The sequence below is a fragment of the Capra hircus genome, chromosome 4, assembly GCF_001704415.2.
Source record: "Capra hircus breed San Clemente chromosome 4, ASM170441v1, whole genome shotgun sequence".
Lineage (NCBI taxonomy): Eukaryota > Metazoa > Chordata > Mammalia > Artiodactyla > Bovidae > Capra > Capra hircus.
The window spans coordinates 95,433,170-95,456,649 of NC_030811.1; the positions used below are offsets into that span (position 1 = coordinate 95,433,170).

A 23,480-nucleotide genomic window follows, 5' to 3' on the forward strand; every position below is an offset into this window, starting at 1 on the left:
TGTAGAGGTACCTAGGAGAATGCAGCCACTGAGTAGATACAGATAAGGGAGGGATACAGGAGGGAAGGGTGTCGAATTCACTGGGCTCTGACATGGTCCACACTGGGTTTGCTTCGTTTGGTTACATGAGCAAATTTCTCATTTGGCTTTCTATAAATCAAAAGCAAAGAACTATTAAGACCTCCTTGAAAAACTTAGTGGAATCAAATTTCAAAAGTTAAATGTCTATAAATATAATTAAAAGGAAAACGAAGGCACATAAAAGTTTTGAGATTATATACTCTTAGAAAAAGTACAAAGGCAGGTCAAGTTTTGGATTGCAGTGCTACCACTACAGGTTGTTTTTGCATCTCTTCAACGGCACCCCACTCCAGTACTCTTGCCTGGAAAATCCCATGGATGGAGGAGCCTGGTGGGCTGCAGTCCATGGGGTTGCAAAGGGTCAGACATGACTGAGTGACTTCACTCACTTTTCACTTTCATGCACTGGAGAAGGAAATGGCAACCCACTCCAGTGTTCTTGCCTGGAGAATCCCAGGGACGGGGGAGCCTGGTGGGCTGCCGTCTATGGGGTTGCACAGAGTCGGACACAACTGAAGCGACTTAGCAGCAGCAGTGTTTATTTTGGAAAAGCATATCTGTTTGCAATTGTATAGAAATTAATAATGTTTATGTAAGCTCATAATATTAAAGCATCATTTGCATGGACAAAAAGCAAGATCTTAATTTAGTAAAAACAACTTTCTTCTTCCTGCTAATAATGATTGAATACTTTAGCAGATAAACAGATTCCCCCCCCCCCCACCAAAAGGTGGCTCTAGCCTAGCTTCTATGTCCTTTAAAGATAAAATTCTAGTTTTATAAATCAATAAAGGCATCTTTTTAAATGGTGATCTTAATTTGTCTGCGATGAATCAGGTAGCTATGTAATTGATCAGGGTAGTGTAGCTAGCAAATTCATACACTTACATAAAACTACTTAATCTCAGAGATGATGCCAAATGACTAATTTTAAATGTGAAAAAATTGTCAGTTCCAGAAGAAACCATGAATGAATTCTTAGTGACTTTGGCATGAAGAAGGCCTTCTTAAATATGTCACTAAACTCAGAAGCCACAAGTGAAATTAGTTCAGCTAGATTAAAAAAAAAATCTGAACACTTCTGGGAAGATAGGGTATACATACTTTTCCTTATTCCTCCTCCTAAGTAAGACTGAAAACCCTGGACATTACATGTAAAACAAACAGAGGAAGCCGACTGGCTAGGCCCCTCAGGACCAGGCAGTGATACTTGGTTTTTTGTCTGTTTTCTTTCTGCCTCGTATATCACAGATTTGAGGCAGAAGCCAGTAACATGGAAACAACAATCAGAGGCAAAAATAAGCCTCCAGCAAACAAATGCCTGCTCTGTGGATTTTGGACTCAAAGCTGAAACACCAAATCATACCTGAATTTCAAGTCTGTACCAGCCTACCCTACAAATTTTGGACTTGCCAGCCCTGGCCGCACCAATGGCATGACGCAATTCCTTAAAATAAATTGCTCTCTGTAAATATGCATGTACCCAAATGATTCTGTATCTCTGAAGAACCCTAATAGGTTGCATGTCCTAGTTTGAGCTGCTAAAACAAATTACCATGGGTTAGGGTGGTTTAAACAGCAAACATTTATTTCTCACAGTTCTGGAGGCTAGAAGTTCGAGACCTGGGTGCCAGCATGGTCAAGTTCTTGGTGAGTGTCTTCTTCCTGGTTTACAGAGGGCCACTGTACTATGTCCTCATTAGCAGAAAGGGCATGCTAGCTCTCTGGCCTCTTATAAGCTTGCTAATCCTGTTATTCATGAGGCTCCACGCTCATGACCTGATTGCCTCCCAAAGGCCTTACCTCCAAGTACCATCATACTGGGAATTAGATTTCAACGTGTACATTTTGAATGAACACAAACATCAGTCTCTGGTGCTAGGTATAGTTCTAAGAGGCACAACTACTCTTGAACAACACAGGGGTTAGGGATGCCCACCCTCCAGAAATCCAAGTATAACTTTCCAATCTGTCCTTCATATTTGTAGTCTCACATCTGTGAATTCAGCCAACTACAGAGCATGTAGTACTGTGCTACATATTTATTGGAAAAAAAATCTGCCCATAAGTGAATCTATGTAGACCAAACCCAAGTTATTCACGGGTCAACTGTAATAGACGACATATATTGAGCACTTTGAGAAAGCCACTCTACTTACGTTACATACATGATCTAGTATAATCCTTGCAACTCTCTGAAGTAACATTGTTTTAAAGAAAAGGAAATTAAAGCCTGTATAGAAATTAACTAACTTGTCCAAGTAACGTAACTGGTAAGTGGAAGGGCTAAACTAGATTGTCCAATTCCAGAGCCCTAACTTATAACCGCAGCCCTCCACAAATCTATGCATCAGTATTTTCTCTTCCCCAGTTAAAAGATCAAGTGATGGATCCTGAAATAAATGTGCTTCCTCTTGAACCCACTTGAATGGGTCTTGGTTTTTTGAAGCAAATAATTAAAGATTCTCTCAATTGTGTATTCTGTTTTGGTAGAGTTTTAGATTATTTAGGTTAGGATCATGTATTTTATTTTGTCCTTTTCTCCAAATGGTATTTAATGTAATGTTTTCCTCTCGTGGAAAAATAGGTCTTCATTCTTGAACCAGAAGTACCCAGTATTGAGGAGTGCATTTTGAAACAAATCTTTTTCATACAAATGAGATATATTTCCATTAGTTCTCTAAAAAGATTAAGTAAAATTTGTTAGCCATACTTTTGCAGTTGGAATAGATTTTTCTTCCTTTTTGGCGATTGTGGGATTAAAAATAACTTTTTAATTTTACTATTCTTTTAGTGGTTAACCTGAGTATTGCAATACCCCATCTTCCATTTGACAGAATGTGGTCCACTGGAGAAGGGAATGGCAAACCACTTCAGTATTCTTGCCTTGAGAACCCCATGAACAGTATGAAAAGGTAAAATGATAGGATACTGAAAGAGGAACTCCCCAGGTCAGTAGATGCCCAATATGCTACTGGAGATCAGTGGAGGAATAACTCCAGAAAGAATGAAGGAATGGAGCCAAAGCAAAAACAATACCCAGTTGTGGATGTGACTGGTGATAGAAGGAAGGTCTGATGCTGTAAAGAGCAATATTGTATAGGAACCTGGAATGTCAGGTCCATGAATCAAGGCAAATTGGAAGCGGTCAAACAGGAGATGGCAAGAGTGAACGTCGACATTCTAGGAATCAGCGAACTAAAATGGACTGGAATGGGTGAATTCAACTTAGATGGCCATTATATCTACTACTGCAGGCAGGAATCCCTCAGAAGAAATGGAGTAGCCATCATAGTCAACAAAAGAGTCTGAAATGCAGTACTTGTATGCAATCTCAAAAACAACAGAATGATCTCTGTTCGTTTCCAAGGCAAACCATTCAATATCACAGTAATGCAAGTCTATGCCCCAACCAGTAATGCTGAAGAAGCTGAAGTTGAATGGTTCTATGAAGACCTACAAGACCTTTTAGAACTAACACCCAAAAAGATGTCCTTTTCATTATAGGGGACTGGAATGCAGAAGTAGGAAGTCAAGAAACACCTGGAGTAACAGGCAAATTTCGCCTTGGAATACAGAATGAAGCAACTCATAGAGTTTTGCCAAGAAAATGCACTGGTCATAGAAAACACCCTCTTCCAACAACACAAGAGAAGACTACACATGGACATCACCAGATGGTCAACACCAAAATCAGATTGATTGTATTCTTTGCAGCCAAAAATGGAGAAGCTCTATACAGTCAGCAAAAACAAGACCGGGAGCTGACTGTGGCTCATATCATGGACTCCTTATTGCCAAATTCAGATTTAAATTGAAGAAAGTAGGGAAAACCACTAGACCATTCAGGTATGACCTAAATCAAATCCCTTATGATTATACAGTGGAAGTGAGAAATAGATTTAAGGGACTAGATCTGATAGATAGAGTGCCTGATGAATGATGGATGGAGGTTCGTGACATTGTACAGGAGACAGGGATCAAGACCATCTCCATGGAAAAGAAATGCAAAAAAGCAAAATGGCTGTCTGGGGAGGCCTTACAAATAGCTGTGAAAAGAAGAGAAGCAAAAACCAAAGAGAAAAGGAAAGATATAAGCATCTGAATGCAGAGTTCCAAAGAATAGCAAGAAGAGACAGGAAGGCCTTCCTCAGCGATCAATGCAAAGAAATAGAGGAAAACAATAGAGTGGGAAAGACTGGAGATCTCTTCAAGAAAATTAGAGATACCAAGGGAACATTTCATGAAAGATGGGCTCGATAAAGGACAGAAATGGTATGGACCTAACAGAAGCAGAAGATATTAAAGAGGTGGCAAGAATACACAGAAGAAACTGTACAAAAAAGATCTTCACGACCAAGATAATCACGATGGTATGATCACTCACCTAGAGCCAGACATCCTAGAATGTGAAGTCAAGTGGGCCTTAGAAAGCATCACTGCGAACAAAGCTAATGGAGGTGATGGAATCCCAGCTGAGCTATTTCAAATCCTGAAAGATGATGCTGTGAAAGTGCTACACTCAATATGCCAGCAAATTTGGAAAACTGAGCAGTGGACACAGGACTGGAAAAGGTCAGTTTTCATTCCAATCCCAAAGAAAGGCAATGCCAAAGAATGCTCAAACTGCTGCACAATTGCACTCATCTCACACGCTAGTAAAGTAATGCTCAAAATTCTCCAAGCCAGGCTTCTGCAATACGTGAACCGTGAACTTCCAGATGTTCAAGCTGGTTTTAGAAAAGGCAGAGGAACCAGAGATCAAATTGCCAACATCCGCTGGATCATCGAAAAAGTAAGAGAGTTCCAGAAAAAGATCTCTTTCTGCTTTATTGACTATGCCAAAGCCTTTGACTGTGTGGATCACAATAAACTGTGGAAAATTCTTTAAGAGATGGGAATACCAGACCACCTGACCTGCCTCTTGAGAAATCTGTATGCAGGTCAGGAAGCAACAGTTAGAACTGGACATGAAACAACAGACTGGTTCCAAATAGGAAAAGCAGGACGTCAAGGCTGTATATTGTCACCCTGCTTATTTAACTTCTATGCAGAATCCATTATGAGAAACATTGGGCTGGAAGAAGCACAAGCTGGAATCAAGATTGCTGGGAGAAATATCAATAACCTCAGATATGCAGATGACACCACCCTCATGGCAGACAGTGAAGAGGAACTAAAAAGCTTCTTGATGAAAGTGAAAGAGGAGAGCGAAAAAGTTGGCTTAAAGCTCAACATTCAGAAAACGAAGATCATGGCATCTGGTCCCATCATTTCATGGGAAATAGATGGGGAAACAGTGGAAACAGTGTCAGACTTTATTTTGGGGGGCTCCAGAATCACTGCAGATGGTGATTGCAGCCATGAAATTAAAAGACGCTTAGCCCTTGGAAGAAGAGTTATGACCAACCTAGATAGCATATTCAAAAGCAGAGACATTACTTTCCCGACTAAGGTCCATCTAGTCAAGGCTAGGGTTTTTCCTGTGGTCATGTATGGATGTGAGAGTTGGACTGTGAAGAAGGCTGAGCGCCGAAGAATTGATGCTTTTGAACTGTGGTGTTGGAGAAGACTCTTGAGAGTCCCTTGGACTGCAAGGAGATCAAACCAGTCCATTCTAAGGGAGATCAGTCCTGGGATTTCTTTGGCAGGAATGATGCTAAAGCTGAAACGCCAGTACTTTGGCCACCTCATGCGAAGAGTTGACTCATTGGAAAAGACTCTGATGCTGGGAGAGATTGGGGGCAGGAGGAGAAGGGGACGACAGAGGATGAGATGGCTGGATGGCATCACCGACTTGATGAACGTGAGTTTGAGTGACTCTGGGAGACGGTGATGACAGGGAGGCCTGGCGTGCTGCGATTCATGGGGTGGCAAAGAGTCGGAGACGAATGAGCTACTGAACTGAACTGAACTGATCCTCCATTTACTGAAATCTAATTACAAAGTTTGAACATTCTTTGGCATTGCCTTTCTTTGGGATTGGAATGAAAACTGACCTTTTCCAGTCCTGTGGCCACTGCTGAGTTCTCCAAATTTCCTGACATAATGAGTGTAGCACTTTCACAGCATCATCTTTCAGGATATGAAATAGCTCAACTGGAATTCCATCAGCTCCATTAGCTTTCTTCCTAGTGATTCTTTCGAATGTCCACTTGACTTCCCATTCCAGGATGTCTGGCTCTAGGTGAGTGATCACACCATCGTGATTATCTTGGTCATGAAGATCTTTTTTGTATAGTTCTTCTGTGTATTCTTGCCACCTCTTCTTAATATCTTCTACTTCTGTTAGGTCCATACCATTTCTGTCCTTTATCGAGCCCTTGTTTTTGTTTACTGTATAGAGCTTCTCCATCTTTAAGAATTGATGCTTTTGAACTGTGGTGTTGGAGAAGACTCTTGAGAGTCCCTTGGACTGCAAGGAGATCCAACTAGTCCATTCTGAAGGAGATCAGCCCTGGGATTTCTTTGGAGGGAATGATGCTGTCGCTGAAACTCCAGTACTTTGGCCACCTCATGCAAAGTGTTGACTCATTGGAAAAGACTCTGATGCTGGGAAGGATTGGGGGCAGGAGGAGAAGGGGACAACAGAGGATGAGATGGCTGGATGGCATCACTGACTCGATGGACGTGAGTCTGAGTGAACTCCTGGAGTTGGTGATGGACAGGGAGGCCTGGCGTGCTGCGATTCATGGGATTGCAAGGAGTTGGACACGACTGAGCGACTGAACTGAACTCAACTGAATTAAAAAGTAATACTGCTTGTGTAGTTTATGAGCCATCTTAAATCTGAACCAAAATACACCATTTCCATCCTGAAATAGACTGTTGCTCTGCCCACCCTATGTAATTGGTTTTTGGGTCTCATGGTATTCTGTTCCTGATGAGTTCAGCTCAGGCTCCCAGTTCTAGAATGAATGCAGTAGCATTCCTCAAACTGATCAGCGAGTAGCTCTCTGCTGCTGCTGATGTGACCCTTGAAGACTGCACTGTAAGCCCTCTCAGCTTGCCAGAGGCTTTACAAGATATCGTTGCTGCTGCTGCTGCTGCTAAGTCACTTCAGTCGTGTCCGACTCTGTGCGACCCCATAGACAGCAGCCCACCAGGCTCCCCTGTCCCTGGGATTCTCCAGGCAAGAATACTGGAGTGGGTTGCCATTTCCTTCTCCAATGCATGAAAGTGAAAGGTGAAAGTGAAGTTGCTCAGTCATGTCAGAGTCTTAGTGACCCCATGGACTGCAGCCCACCAGGCTCCTCCATCCATAGGATTTTTCAGGCAAAAGTACTAGAGTTGAGTGCCACTGCCTCTCTGAAGATATCATTACTTACAACAAATACTAAAATTATGGATTAGGCTGGGTTATTGTGTTGCTGGGGCTTCCCAGGTGACTCAGTGCTAAAGAATCCACCTTGTGAATGCAAGAGACTCAGGAGATGCAGTTTCAGTCCCTGTGTTGGGAAGATCCCCTGGAGGAGGGTATGGCAACTCAATCCAGTATTCTTGCTTGGAAAATATCTTGGACAGAGGAGCTTGGCAGGCTACAGTCCATAAGGAAAAAGTCGGATATTAGAGCGATTGAGCACACACACACACATTGTATTAATTATCTATTACTATATAGCAAATTATCCCAAAGTTTATCAGCTTGAAGCTTCAGTAAGCATTATCTCATGAAGTTCCTGCAGGCCAAAAATAGAAGCAGCTTGATGGTGTGGTTCTGGCTTGGAGTTTCTCAGGGGGGTGTTATGAAGCTTTCAACCAGAGTTGCAGTCCTCCGAGGGTTTTAAATTGGATCTGGAAGACCCACTTGCAAGGTGATTAACTGGGTCTGGAGGAAGAACTGTAACTCACAGTTGTCAGCAGAGGACTTAGTTCCTTACTTTCTTCTGGAAGTAGGTTTCAGTTCTTCACCACATCGGTCTCTCCAGAGGACTGCGTAAGTGTCATGACATGACAGCTGGCTTCCTGCGGGTTAAATGAGAAGGAGAGAGGAAGAGAACATTTTGATTATTTCTGTGAAGTACTCTTGGAAGCCACATGCTGTCATTTTTGCCTTTATATCAGCCATTCATGAAACTCTCTTTTTCTTTGCCTCAGCTGTAACCTTCTGCCAGCCACCATACCAGACTGCAGATTCTAGCTGTGCACAGAATCCTATGTGCCCAGAGGTAAAAGGAGGTCACAGATTCTTGGCGACTGTTCACTACACCCGCTCGGGTTTTCATCTCTTGCTTTTGATTTCAGCCCCACTTCTACAGTGTGTCTGTGGTACAGTGTGATAATGTCTAGGCACCATCAGATAAGGGGACATGTTGCTCTGCTTTTTATAAGCTTTTATCTAGCTCTTGAGCTTAGCTGGAGAAGATCAGCAATATATTTTGAGTTACCTTACGTGTCCAGTTTTGTGTCGCAGCACCAGGCAACTGCTGAAAAGTTTTCTGTTTTTGCTTCCCTTTTACAGAGTGCTTCTGGATAGGCCAACCACATATCATAAGCTCACACCCAGAACTGATAAATGCCTCCAAAGGTGAGAGTGAAAGTCATACCTTGTGTCATCGTCATACAATGGAATACTATATATATATCAATGAGCACGACAGAATTATTGCTACTGACAACAACATGGGTCCATTTTACAATGTTGAGTAAAAGAAGCCAGAAAAAATAATTCAGCTTCTATGATTCCATTTATATGCCTTTCGAAAACATAAATATATGGTTTAGAAACCATATTAATGTATATTAATATCTAACATATGTGCTTAGAAACACAATACATGGTTTAGAAATCAGGATTATGTAGTAACTGGGCATTGGACTGGTAACAGGAATGAGGAGGTTTCTAGAGTACTGGTAATGTTCTATTTCTTGATCTATGATGATCCTTACATGTATGTGTTCATTTTTTGGGAAAATTTGTTAAAATGATTTGCATATATTTCTATATCCATGTTTAACTTCAAAAGAAACTTAAGAGAAAATGTAGGAATTATTTTTCCTTGGTGTTTGTTTACATCCTAATGTTTCAAATAACACCACAGTTAATAAAGAATATGCTAATCAGAGAAAAGTTTAATATATAACTGAAAGCTGCTAAGATTTCTAGAAACCCCAGGGGCTATCTCAGTGTGATTGTAAGCATTTGGGCAGGTCCTGTGTCTTTCTCTTCAAGGTATTTTTCCTCTTGTGTTGGCACTGTGTCCCAGTTCAGAGAGGTGATAGCCATTGCTGATCGCCTCATGGACCTTACAAAAACAGCATCTTCTGGGTCGTCAAACATAGTTCTGCAAAAATGGCAATTATAAAATCAATTAGACCAAAACACATATTTAATTTAAAGGCATCAGCGCCATATTTTTCTGTTATTTGTAGTATAGTACCACTGACAAATAACTTTAGAGCCCTACTGACAAATGCCTTTCAGGACAAGTAACACTGTTTTTATTGTATATTTTAAAAATACAATGGATGTATTTGGGATCAGCTATCATAGATGTCAGTATAAATGTGACTATTCTTGCATTCACGTTTAGTCAGTGGTTAAATGAAATGATTAAAATATTTATAGCTATGATATGTATTAGTATCTTATATACATTTTATTGAAAAGTTATTATTTCTCTGTATTATGCTACATTTTATAAAAAGTGCTGGGAGATAATATTTTTCAAGACTGAATCCAAAGAGAAAATTCCTTAGTGCAAAATGAAAAGAATGATGATTTTAAAAATTTATCAATATTCATAAATTAAGATTTTTTCAGTTATGAAGTATTTATTTTAAAAATATAAATTCCAGTGAGTATAAAATATTAATAATTGCACTCACTGAACATACTTGGGGGAAAAGTAAAAAGGAAGTAAGGACCTTCATTTTTAATATCGGGTTTAACTTTTTTCCTAACTTCTCCCTCCACCTCACTCCACCTCTTAATTTATTTTAGGTTATAATAATAATATTAAAAACCCTAGATGGTAAAGCGTCTGTCTACAATGTGGGAGACCTGGGTTCGATCCCTGGGTCAGGAAGTTCCCTGGAGAAGAAAATGGCAACCCACTCCAGTACTCTTGTCTAGAAAATCCCATGGACGGAGGAGCCTGGCGTCCATGGGGTCGCAGAGTCGGACACGACTGAGCGACTTTCTTTCTTTTTAAATATATCAAATATAAATACATAGCTTGAAATCATTCATCACAGGAAGATAGTGTGATTTTTCCTATCAAAAAGTTAGTCATTTTTTAACTCATTAAAATTCATTTGGGGAAATGGGAATAATTTAGGGAATCACCACAATTATGAAATAACATGATAATAAAAGCAAAGTTTAAAAATCACTTACTTGTCTACATTATTTGCAAATGCAAAGTCTGAAAAAGAAATTCTAAATTAGTATTTTTCAAATGTTTATTCAGCATTTTAAAACAATGAAATAATGCTATAAAGGAAAAAGTCGAGAGCATATGTTTCTGGGTTTTGAGCAGTCTTTCAGATAAATAGTTCAGTTCATCAAAATTGCCATGATGCCTAACCCCAAACTGAAATTTTCTCTCAGATATAGAACCTTAGGTGTTTCTAATGTCTAATGTCTTGAGGCAAATTCTTTACTACAATACCTGCCTCAAAACTGAGAACAAAATGCTCTATCAATTTGGTTACCACTGGAACCCATGTGGGGATTTTTATAATTAAGATACTGAGTCCCTTGTGCAGAAAGAGAGCCTTTTTCTGTTTCAGATAGACACATACATCTGTAAATGGACTAACAGACCAAATGTGGAAAAAATATTTAGGGCAGTTTAAGCCACTTGGATTCTTGGCATTAACTTCAAAGAAACAGAATAAACAAACCCTAGTTCATAAGAATCTACATCTTCCCTAGCTTTGGAGCTCAAAGGCTAGTCCTCAAAGCTTGGATTTCCTATGGTATCTTCTCGAGACTGTCATTGCTTTGTTTATTCCTCTCCAGAGGCCCAGTGCCAGGCTAGTGATGGAATGTACCAACACCTGTTGGACCAGCAAAGCCCACAGTCTGAGCTCCTGCCAACCCACAGGCAGCAGGGACACTCTGCCTTAGGAGAGGGGTTCATGGCATCACTCCCATTACAAGTGGCTGGTGCAAGTCTTCCATTTCTTTGCTGATCTCCCCAGACTCTGTCTACATTTTCAATTACAAAAAGCTCACATTTTGCTTATGATGAATATAAACAAGAAAACAGTAAAAAGTGAAATTCCCCTTTGACCTTTCCAGTTCCTCATATCAGTAGTATCACTAGTAAGTGTTTTGTATGTATGCTTCCAGCCTTCTGTGTGCGTATACATGTCCACTCACATACATACACAAAAAGATTTATTTGCTGACCATTCTCATTTTGTCATGACTCCGCATTATATTGGGCTTCTCTGGTGACTCAGTTGATAAAGAAACTGCCTGCAATGCAGGAGACCTGGGTTTGATCCCTGAGTTGGGAAGATCCCCTAGAGAAGGGAACGCATTATATTCCGCCAAATGCAGTTATTTGTTATTGTTGTTTGGTATTCAAGATTTATCATGGAATGATTCTTTATTCCAATAGTTTGTATTGTAAGGATGTGCCATAAGTTAACTTTCTATGAGTGACCATTTAGACTTTCTACTGTTTTTCTATTACAAAAAAAATGTTTCAATTAGCACTTTATACATATATCTGTTTGTGTGTGTGCAGATACTTCTGTAGTAGAGAGATTTCAAATTTAGTTGCTGTGTTGACTAGGTTGCATATTCTGTATGTATGTGCATGGGTACTGTCACATTGCCATATGACCTTGCAAGAATATTGAACTAGTTTACACTCCCACTTATTATGTATGAGTTATGCTTTTATCCCTCCTCCACTTCACCAGCCTTTCCAGTGTTTGCCTAACTGCAGGATGAAAATGTTATCTCATTGTTTTAATTTGCACTTACTTGCTCACTAGTGAAGCTGATTGTTGGACATCACATTTATTTCCTTCTATAAATCTCCACATCTTTTGTCACTAGTTTTCAAATTGATTTATAGGATCCTTTGATATAATGGGCATTAACTTTTACCTATTGTATATACTGCAAATATTTCTTCCAGTTGTGTTTTTTTAATTTTATTCCTGGGATTTGAAGAAATTTCAAGTTGTCCTTGCTTCTCAAGCTATTTGGAATAGAATTGATTTCTTTCTCAATTTAAGGTGAAGAGTAATAAAATCAAAATGTGGTGTTACAACTGCTTTATAAACATTTTCAAGTGTAGTTTATTTCCAATGAAAGAATTTATCATCCTCAATGTGCACATCACAGTAAGAACAAATATAGAAACTATGAAACTATAAGGCACAGTTTTAAGAGCTTACATAGGGAGTTCTACTAAGTTCATTATAAATGTTTGGTTTATGGAAAATGAATTGGAGATTGATGGATTAATTAGGGTCATGCTGCCAATTTGGGGGAGGGTTATAGTCAACCTATCTATGAATTAAGGACATGGATTAAGAAGAAAGATTTCAAATGCAATGAAATACTCTCTCTATCCTTTCTTCCCTAATTTTGTTTTTGGAGATTTGATATGAAAGAAATGTAAAGCTCTAAAGGTAGTAGTCAGCTATCCTCCTCACACTTGGAAAACACTCATGATAAACAGATGCAGGTGGCCTTATATTGCTTGTTAATAGGTGCATTAGTTGTTTCTAAGAGTGGGGATTTTCCATCCAGAGGTTCCTTTTCGACTACAGCATGGCTTATCCCCCTGCCCCCCACTAATCCAGTAGCATTTAGTTTGAGTATTAGCTTTTACATGAACTAAAAGAAAAACCAAGTGACCAACCAATAGAACAGTCCCACTTACCATGCAGTTGTTTCGTGTCAGATCAGGTGTTGCAATGGTTTGCATAATAAGCATCCTGACAGCCAAAAGAAGATATCACCCCCATTTTAAAAATCAGGAGGCTGAAGCAAAGTCATGTCCAAAAACATGTGATTACTAGCAGAACTGGTGTTTAGATCCAGGAGAATCTGATCCTAAAACTTGTTTCTTGCCTCTACACTGGTTGTTCTCCTAGTGGGAGTATGCATCAGAATCACCTGAAAGGCCTGTTAAAACACAGCTCCTGGGGTATGTGCGTCTGCAGCAAGCTACTAACTGATGCTGCTGCTGATCTGGGGGACTACCAGAACGTGTCCTCAAGGTGTTTCTCCTATTCTATGGGATATAAAGGGGATTGAGGAATATGTCAAATTATACTCTGTGGAAACAGTCATACAAATAGGGCGTTCTATAATGTAACTGGCCTGGTCCCTTCAAAAAGTCATGGGAAAAAAATGGAGGCTGTTTTAAATTAAAAGAGACTGAGATAGTTGGATGGCATCACCAACTCAATGGACATGAGAATAAGCAAACTCCAGAAGAAGTGAAGGACAGGGAACCGTGGCATGCTGCAGTCCGTGGGGTCACAAAGAGTTGGACACAACTTGTCGGCTAAACAACAATGAAGAACCACAATAACCAAACATAATTGTGAGCCCTGACTGGATTCTGGTTTGAAAAAGCAGTTGTAGAAGTCATCTTGGAACACGTGGGAAATTTGAATATGGATTAGATATTAAATAACATAAAATTAAATATAAATAAGTTGTTTTTCTTAGGTATGATTATGGCATTGTAGCTTTATAGAAGAATGTCCTTATTTTTTAAATTTACAGGCCAAATTATTTAGGAAGGAAATTTCATTATGTCTGCTACTGAAGCATTTAAATGGTTCATCAATACTTGATATTTTTGAGTTTACATAAGAAGTAAAGCCTCGTAGATGATGGTGAATATGATAGAATATTAATTGTTGAATATACATGGACATGTATAAGTGTTTAATATTTTTTCAACCGTTTCTGTTGCAAAAACTTCATGATAAACAGTTGACTTTTCATCTTGATTTTGCCATTTTTTAAAAATCTTGCTCATTCTTGAATAATAATCTAGCTGGTTGCAGAATTCTTGGTTGACTATTTATTTTCCTTAGCATTTTAAAAGTATTAGATCACTGTCTTCTGATTTCCATAATGGCAGTTGAGGAGTGTGTTGTAAATCTATAAATTATTCTTTTGTAGGTAATCTACAATTTTCTATTTTAACCTCATTTTGCCTTTGGTGTGGTTATTTGTTGCTGTTTTATGTCTTTTATGTTTTTGAATTAATTTTGTCTGGTGAATCTAAGGATTTATAACATTTAACAAATTTGGAAAACTGCCAGCCATTACCATTTCAAACATTTCCTTCAGCCCAATTTCTCTATTTTTCCCTGTGGGATTACAACATTTATTACTAAATTTATATAGGAAGTAAACATTATTTCCAAATGTCTCCTTATCACCTGCTTCTTATTCTATGTTGCATTCTGGGTAATTTCTTCAAAACTATTTTCCAATTTAATCTTTTTTCCCTTTGTTTCGAGAGAAACTATTTGGTTATTTTTCAAATATATGTTGTCTCATTGGCAAAATGTCATGAGGAAAAGGCTTTTTGTCTTTGCACCATTTTTCATCCCCCCATGTGACACCTGATGGTACAATAACCACTTGGCAACCGTGAAGCACATTAAGAATCACAGAACAAAAGATAGATGTATTCTCAAACACCGAAAACATCATTTAACCTTATACTAACCTTGGACACTCTTTGTTGTGTGAGTAAAGTAAAGCTCTATTTGCTTAAGTCACTGTAGTTGGATTTCTGTTACATATAAGAAAATTAAATTCCAACTAATGAATACATTACTGAAGATATTCAAGTTATACTTACATACTTACATATGATCACATATGCTCACAGTGTATGAGAGTACAACCAAATGACAATGTTTATTTCTGGATGGCATAATTGCAATGATCTTTATTTATTTTTAATATTTTTCTATGTTATCAAAAGCTTCTAGCCTTAATTCATGAAATTGTCCAGAGTCATTGATAATAGTAGCAATTGCAGCTTATTCACTGAGCCCTTTATGCTGTGCTAGATATTGGGGTGTGGACTTCAATGTGTTATCTAATTGTGATCACATTATCTTATTTAATTTAATATACACAAATGATGATGAAGGTTGCATACCTAATTAGGCTAATAAAATTAGAAAATATTTCAGTACGTAAGTGCTTAGCTTACTGTAAATTGAAGTTATTATAATCAAAATAACCAAAAGCTTGTGGAGTTCTAATTTCATTTTTTTCTTTTTTCAAAATACCTGAAGGTACTCTCTGCGCTGGTTTTTGCTTAAATGGTGATCGAGGGTCCCATGAGGCATCTACTTTTCCTCTGAATGCTATTGATTGAACAATATGAGCCTTTTTATGGTTAAAAAGCGTAATCATTGACCTCCTTTCCTTTTCTGTAACTTCTGACAAATGCAAAAAAGTAATGTTATTGCATAGCATTATAAATAGATATGGAGAGTGAGTCAAAAAATAGGATTTCTGTCAAAAATGGATTTGTCCTAACTACGTTATATGTGAACATCCTGTCATAATCAATTTGTAAAAACTTTACCAAGCTAATTCCTTAAACTTGCAAGCTCAGTATATGTCCCTCATGTCGCAGGGCACAGATCTATCCTATCTCATCCAGACATTCTAATGCATCACCATGGATGATCGAAATTACAGCTGTGCCACATCTCTTCTTTTCCTCAAGGTTATGAGGAAGAAGAAGAATAAACATAAGCTTTTCATATACCCTCATTAAGAAGTTACTCAGTTACAAATGATTAAGAATGTTCACATCTCTGGAAAGGTCAGTAGGTAGGTAGGCAAATAGCACTTATAGGTAAAACAGACCTCAAAAAATAAAATATCATGCAATGAGGTTGATATTTTTTTGTGGCTTATACAAATCAGACATACTAGTTTGTCTGCAATGTTTAAAAATATATCACAAAGAGGTTATGATTGATTACAGGTTTTAGTGTATATAGATGCATATATACTTGCAGAATTTCAAAGAATATGACTTTTATTTATTTTTTAATATAAATTTTATTTAAATTGGAGGCTAATTACTTTACAATATTGTATTGGTTTTGCCACACGTCAACAGGAATCCGCCATGGGTGTACACGTGTTCCCCATCCTGAACCCCCCTCCCACCTCCCTCCCCATACCATTCCTCTGGGTCATCCCAGTCCACCAACCCCAAGCATCCTGTGTCATGCATCGAACCTGGACTGGTGATTCGTTTCACATATGAATATGACTTTTAGAATTTAAATAGGCTAAGCCTTAAGAGATTTAGTCCAATTGTCTCACTTTTGAAATAAAAAAAAGAGTGCCAGGGGGTCAGTGAATGAGTATTCAACACATAACTGAAAAAAAATTAAAAATTTAAAAAAGAATAAGGAAAAACATGTATTATTGACAAAGCTAGAATCAAAAGGAGACCTTTCTCCAGGCTCTATTAGATGGTCTTTCCTATAAAGTAGTCAACAGATAAGCTCCTAAACTAGAGCAAATTTCATACAGCAAAAATTTCAAAAATAAGTAATTGAAAACCTTTCATTTACAAAGACAGTCATTTTCAAAGATCAAAGATATCAGCATTTTAAACCACTGAGTTATAAGACTGACTCTCCAATATTTCTCTTCAAGAAGAAATGTTCTTACGATTTCGGTCAAGCAACTCGACTCCTGGAAGGTAGTAGATTATATATAGACGGTACAGGTTATACTGGCATAAAGGGTTTTGGTAGAGAGCTGCAAAGAAAGAAGCCAAATTAAGATGTCAGATTTTGAAACCAGTTTCATTTAATACATTATATGAAAATCGCAAGATTAATATAAAACATATGTGAAGCCCTGCTTCACAGACTTTTGGTTTCACCAAAACCTTACCTATTCATTGCAGGACTTACTTTTTCTATCTGTTAAATTCATACATTCAACAGATATTTTTGGAATACTTACTATCCTTTAGGAACTGTGCTAGGTGCTGAGGATGTATCTGTGACCCAAATCTGCCACAAATGGAAAATTTTTTTAACATGCCCATAAATTAATCAGTAAAGGAAGAACTTAATATCAGCTCTAGAGGGTTCTGGGAAGATTGTAGGCAGGAGGAGAAGGGGACAACAGAGGATGAGACAGTTGAATGGCATCATTGTCTCAATGGACGTGAGTTTGAGCAAACTCTGGGAGATGGTGATGGACAGGGAAGCCTGGTGTGCTGCAGTCCATGGTGTTGCAGAATCGGACACGACTGAGCAACTGAACAACAACAAAAGAAGGTTCCTGCTGCTGCTCTTCATGAAAGGATTTGCTCATTTGGTTCTCTTCTTCCCCTCTCAAAGGTCACATTGGGGTCTGTGAGGAGATGAGCTGAGATGTGGTACACCGTTTGAATAGAGTTTTCTTTCTTGGCTTCCCACCATTGTGCCCAGTTCAGAACATGTAAAGCCAGTAGCAGCTTCAGGTCTCAGCAGGAGCAGAGGTGAACAGATGCTGGTTTTGCACCCCGCGTACCTCTGGCCAGGCACAGGGGATTCGGATTTCCTTGTGTGGATGTGCTAGGATACCTAAAGAGCCATGCTCGCTATTACAGTTGCTGGAGGCGGGAGGCATGCTAATGCAGAAGAACTCCTGGCATTTCTCTCATGACATCCCTTAGGCATCAGAAGATTTTAAAAAAATGCATCAACGTTTTAAAAATCTTCAACTGGAAGTTGTATTTTATTTTCCACAGAAAAGGTAGAGTATTTTCCCTCTCCTTCTTTAGATAATATTAAGCAGCGTCATTTCAATACAGTCTTTTATAATTTTCACTTGGATATCTTTAGCTATTGGATTCTGCCTACATGGAATTTCTAGAAAATATTTCTGGAAAATATACCTAGTGAGGAGAACCACTAGATGGCAGTAACAGAAAGAGCTCCAGCTATTGTACAAATATCACTCAACAGAATGAGGCTCATTTAATGGACATTCAGCGTAGCATTTGACTATTTATAGAATACTAGGTTTGATAAAAGCATGAAAGTATTAAGCACTGGAAACCCAGGAAAAAACTGATTAATATTTATAAAGAAGAGTTTGCAACATAAAGAAGACAGGGCAGAGGGCATGCTTGAAAAACAAACTGTTTAGATAAAAACTGAAGAAGCTAATTATCTGCATGCTTTTTTCTGCGGGAAATAAAACATTCTGATACTTGTTGTATAAACACTAACTTTTCCGGCTAATAAAATCGTTATATATAGCTATTCCCTGTGGAAAACATGAGCTTTAGAGGGACTTAAAGCAGGCATTGGAAGACACCTGGTGCATAATAAACAAAAGTTATAAGAGGAAAGGCATAAAAGAAAATATAGAGCCAGGGGCAACAAGAAAATTCAAAAGAAAGGAAATGTGTATGTATTGGGGGAAACTAGAGGAAAAATAAAATGGATATTTTTCAAGATTTCTTACGTGACAAAACTGGTTTGAATTTTAATCTTAAAAGACAAGGAATTTAATGTAACAAAATAATTATAACTACAGGATGGGGAATAGAACGGATGTATATTAAACCAGTAATAAGGACAGATTTAAAAAGGTCCACAGCGATCATGCATTGTAGTTTGAGCCAGAAAAAGAAGAAAAACGATCACCTTCAAGAATATAAAAGCAAAGCACTGTTGTTTTTAATGAGAGTTTAAGAGGAAGAAAAATTCACATGCACTTTTGTGCATAAGGCTGCTCTGTGGTTAGTCTTGGAGAATCACATCGGACACCTCATAACCCTGTCCTACATTGTAGCAGCTAGGAGCAGAGTCTGCTTTTGCATGTGATGTTAGTGGAAAATGCACAAGCATCTTACAATGACATTTACTTTGGGGATACCCTTCATAGTCTGTTTTCCCTCTGAGAACATTACTATTTAATTCCTTCTCTTGGTTTTCTTCCTGGTGCTTGGTTAACTAACTTCTTTATGTATTGTAATACTTCTGGCTTTTGCTAAACAAATCACCAAATTTGGATTTACTATTATTACTTATTAAAAAGGTGTCATAATCCTAAAAACTCACGCTTAGTGTGGTTCAACATTATCTCATCATAAAATCTAAGTGATAGCAAGTCAGAAAACTGGGCTATTAGTCTCTAAGTTAACTTTAAAAAATAGAATTAAATAATTTTAAATTATTCTGTTTTTATTATTTACTTTTTTCCTTACTCAAATTTTAGAAGGAAGGAATCCCATTTTTAATTCTTTTTTTCCCCTCCATACTATCAAGCATTTAATATTTTGGATTTATGAGTTTTGGACTGATGCTACTAAAATTACCATAAATAAAGTTTCTAAGATATGATATCAGCTTCCTGTGTCTGAAAGTTCTGAAAGCCTTCTATGATATATGGGTACATTCTTTCAGGAACTATGAAGTGAAATTGCTTACACTTTCACTTTCAATAGGTTAACAGTATTTAATTCACCTTTCCTCTAGGCTACTTATAGAGTACACCTTGATGGCGCCAGCACTGTCTTGCTTATCTTAATTTGGGATTCTGAGTCTAAGCAATTTACATCTCCCAATAATATATCAAAATGTTTCTACTACTTTACTGCACAAGCTTGAGCTCCATGAGTCACATGTGTGAAGCTATTTATCGAAACAGAAGAGAAAAAAAATTATCTAAATAATTGCACCAGTTAATTTTTATTAACTTTTAAAGCAAAATTTAAAATCCCATTTAAATGAACCTGAATATTTTTAAGACCATCTTTGAAGAAAGTTGATGTAGTTAATAATGTATCAGCATGTCCATTTTAATAGATGAGGAAATTATACAGAGAAGTTAAAAGCAGTTCCATCTGTGCCTGTACAGAGAAGCCTGTGGAAGGAAGCTTCAGTTCACTTCAGTTCAGTTCAGTTCATTTGCTCAGTTGTGTCTGACTCTTTGCGACCACATGAATTGCAGCACGCCAGGCCTCCCTGTCCATCACCATCTCCCGGAGTTCACTCAGACTCACGTCCATTGAGTCTGTGATGCCATCCAGCCATCTCATCCTGGGTCGTTCCCTTCTCCTCCTGCCCCCAATCTCTCCCAGCATCAGAGTCTTTTCCAATGAGTCAACTCTTCGCATGAGGTGGCCAAAGTACTGGAGCTTCAGCTTTAGCATCATTCCTTCCAAAGAAATCCCCAGGGTTGATCTCCTTCAGAATGGACAGGTTGGATCTCCTTGCAGTCCAAGGACTCTCAAGAGTCTTCTTCAACACCACAGTTCAAACGCATCAATTCTTCAGCACTCAGCTTTCTTCACAGTCCAACTCTCACATCCATACATGACCACAGGAAAAACCATAGCCTTGACTAGACGGACCTTAGTTGGCAAAGTAATGTCTCTGCTTTTGAATATGCTATCTAGGTTGGTCATAACTTTCCTTCCAAGGAGTAAGCGTCTTTTAATTTCATGGCTGCAATCACCATCTGCAGTGATTTTGAAGCCCCCCAAAATAAAGTCTGACACTGTTTCTACTGTTTCCCCATCTATTTCCCATGAAGTGATGGGACCAGATGCCATGATCTTCGTTTTCTGAATGTTGAGCTTTAAGCCAACTTTTTCGCTCTCCTCTTTTACTTTCATCAAGAGGCTTTTTAGTTCCTCTTTGCTTTCTGCCATAAGGGTGGTGTTATCTGCATATCTGAGGTTATTGATATTTCTCCCAGCAATCTTGATTCCAGCTTGTGTTTCTTCCAGTCCAGAGTTTCTCATGATGTACTCTGCATATAAGTTAAATAAGCAGGGTGACAGTATACAGCCTGACGTATTTCTTTTCCTCTTTGGAACCAGTCTATTGTTTCATGTCCAGTTCTAACTGTTGCTTCCTGACCTGCATACAGATTTCTCAAGAGGCAGGTCAGGTGGTCTGGTATTCCCATCTCTTTCAGAATTTTCCACAGTTTATTGTGATCCACACAGTCAAAGGCTTTGGCATAGCCAATAAAGCAGAAATAGATGTTTTTCTGGAACTCTCTTGCTTTTTCCATGATCCAGCGGATGTTGGCAATTTGATCTCTGGTTCCTCTGCCTTTTCTAAAACCAGCCTGAACATCAGGGAGTTCACAGTTCACATATTGCTGAAGTCTGGCTTGGAGAATTTTGAGCATGACTTTCCTAGCATGTGAGATGAGTGCAATTGTGCAGTAGTTTGAGCATTCTTTGGCATTGCCTTTCTCTGGGATTGGAATGAAAACTGATCTTTTCCAGTCCTGTGGCCACTGCTGAGTTTTCCAAATTTGCTGGCATATTGAGTGCAGCACTTTCACAGCATCATCTTTGAGGATTTGAAATAGCTCAACTGGAATTCCATCACCTCCACTAGCTTTGTTCGTAGTGATGCTTTCTAAGGCCCACTTGAAGCTTAGCTGTCAACAATTAGACAGAGGTTCTGGCTCAAGGTTACTTACAAGATCAGAATCACCGCTGTTACCATTTCACTTTAACTAAAATCTCTGGGCCACAGCTTGTCCAGAGTATGGAAGTGATACCTGATTTTTGAAAGACAAACTTGAACTAAACCAGGGGTTAAGAGAGTGGGGGATGCTCTTTCAGGATAAACAGCAGTAAAAGATCCAGCTGGATTTTTAATAGATTGGACTGCTCTATTGCATTGTATGGGAGAAGTAGTCCTAACCTTGAGGGGCATTTCAGGGTAAAGTAACCATTGAGGGACTTCCCTGGTGGTCTAATGGTTAAGAATTTGCTTTGCGATGCAGGGGCCATAGGGTCAATCCTTGGTCATGTTGACTGAAAAGATGTACAACTTGAGAGTTGCAAATTAAGTTTTATTTGGGGCAAAATGAGGACTGCAGCCCAGGAGGCAGTACCTCAGATAGCTCTGAGAGACTGCTCCAAAGAGGTAGTAGGGGAAGGTCAATATGTAGGATTTTGGTAAAGCGGGAGTTCAATACCATTAAGCATTCATTTTACAAAAAGTTTGTTGTAGGACCTGATGTCACTATGAAGGAATTTAGGGCTTTTCTAGATATGAGGAGATGCAAGGATTGGGATCATAAAATCTGTTCCTAAAACATCTATCTAAACACCTGTCCCACAAGACTGCCTGGAGCACAGAGTGCCTTACTCCACCCTGAACTCTCTCAGGGGGTGTTGAAGGTCAACAGTGTGGGGTTTAGTCTTTGATGGCGATGGCGATGCCCTTGTTGGTCAGTCGTCGGCAACCATCTTGGCAAGCGCCAGTTTGTAGTTGACAGTCAGGGAACTAAGATCTCACAAGCCATGGAACAACTAACTAGAGAGTCTGTGCATCATGAGGAAAGATCCCACAAGACACAATGAAGACCCTGTGTGCTACAACTAAGACCTGATTTAGCCAAGTAAATAAATAAAGAGACCATTGAGACCATGATCCCACAATGACCTCTCAGCATCCCTCTTCACTCCCTGACTGTTTGCCATCAGCAGTGGACTGCGGCCAACTGGGGAAGGGCAGGACAGGATATGCTTAAGAGCAGAATCTGTAAAAGCTGGAGATCGCACCTTTGAGAAGGGGCATTTCCTGTCTCCAGTGGTGAATCTTTAAAGACTGCAAGGAAAGCAAGTCTTAACAATTCTGGAATGTGGGAGTCCAAATATACTTTCTAATAGTGGAGCTTCATGAAACGCAGAGATAATTAGAAATGGGGAGACTAAAGATTTAGAAACAGAATGGGTTCAGCATTTTGTTGCTGTTGGAATGTTTTTTTCCATGTAGGCAAAGAGGCAGGGAGGCTGAAGGTCAGTGAAAGTCTGCAGCAACAAAGCAGGTCTTTGACATCAGTACAGATTTAGAAAGAGTTTGGAGGAGAGAAGGAAAGAGGAAAATGGAGCAAGAGAGAAGGGTGTGGAAAGGTAGACTGCCTGGAGAGAAAAGGTGTGTCCCTCCTGACTCAGCCTGGAAGTCAGGAATTCCAGTTTCCAGGACCTCACACTCTGCAGCAGTTTTAGGCCTCCCTGAAGCTCCCAGCCATGGGAGCAATCCTGGGCAATCTCTCGGCAGTTCTCTTTATAAATGCCAGTGGAGGGTGCAGTGCTGAAATGGATTAGAGGTTTAGCCTCCAGGCTATTTTCTCACCCTCTAAAGAACTAGTAATTGAAGTGGAATAATAACATTTCAGCATTTTATACAGTTTTACAACTTGAAAAGACAAAATTCTTAACACTTGAAAATACAGGGATTTCTCATTTTAGTTAATGAGCTGAGTCTATTCTGTGATTGCAAATGAACCTTATAGAAACTTAATTTGGGGACATTACTGCACAAATATAATTAGCGGCTAGTAAATGCCAACTTTTTTAAAAATATATAATATCTTTAACCAAAATGGGGTAAGGGTTCAAACTGCTTATTTGGTACTAAAATTTTTCAGAAAA

At 38.8% G+C, this 23,480-nt stretch overlaps 1 protein-coding gene across 1 annotated transcript in view; it reads right to left on the bottom strand.

Moving 5' to 3' along the window:
* The window catches only part of LRRC72 (leucine rich repeat containing 72), a 53,325-nt gene continuing 37,514 nt past the window's right edge, over positions 7,670–23,480 (bottom strand). Inside the window, exons 5-8 of the mRNA XM_018047356.1 lie at positions 16,736–16,825; positions 15,325–15,477; positions 10,421–10,448; positions 7,670–9,365 (exon numbers count right to left, since the gene is read on the bottom strand). Of these exons, the coding sequence (XP_017902845.1) occupies positions 9,200–9,365; positions 10,421–10,448; positions 15,325–15,477; positions 16,736–16,825 (437 nt within the window). The 3' untranslated portion in view covers positions 7,670–9,199. The remainder of the gene's footprint in view (positions 9,366–10,420; positions 10,449–15,324; positions 15,478–16,735; positions 16,826–23,480) is intronic.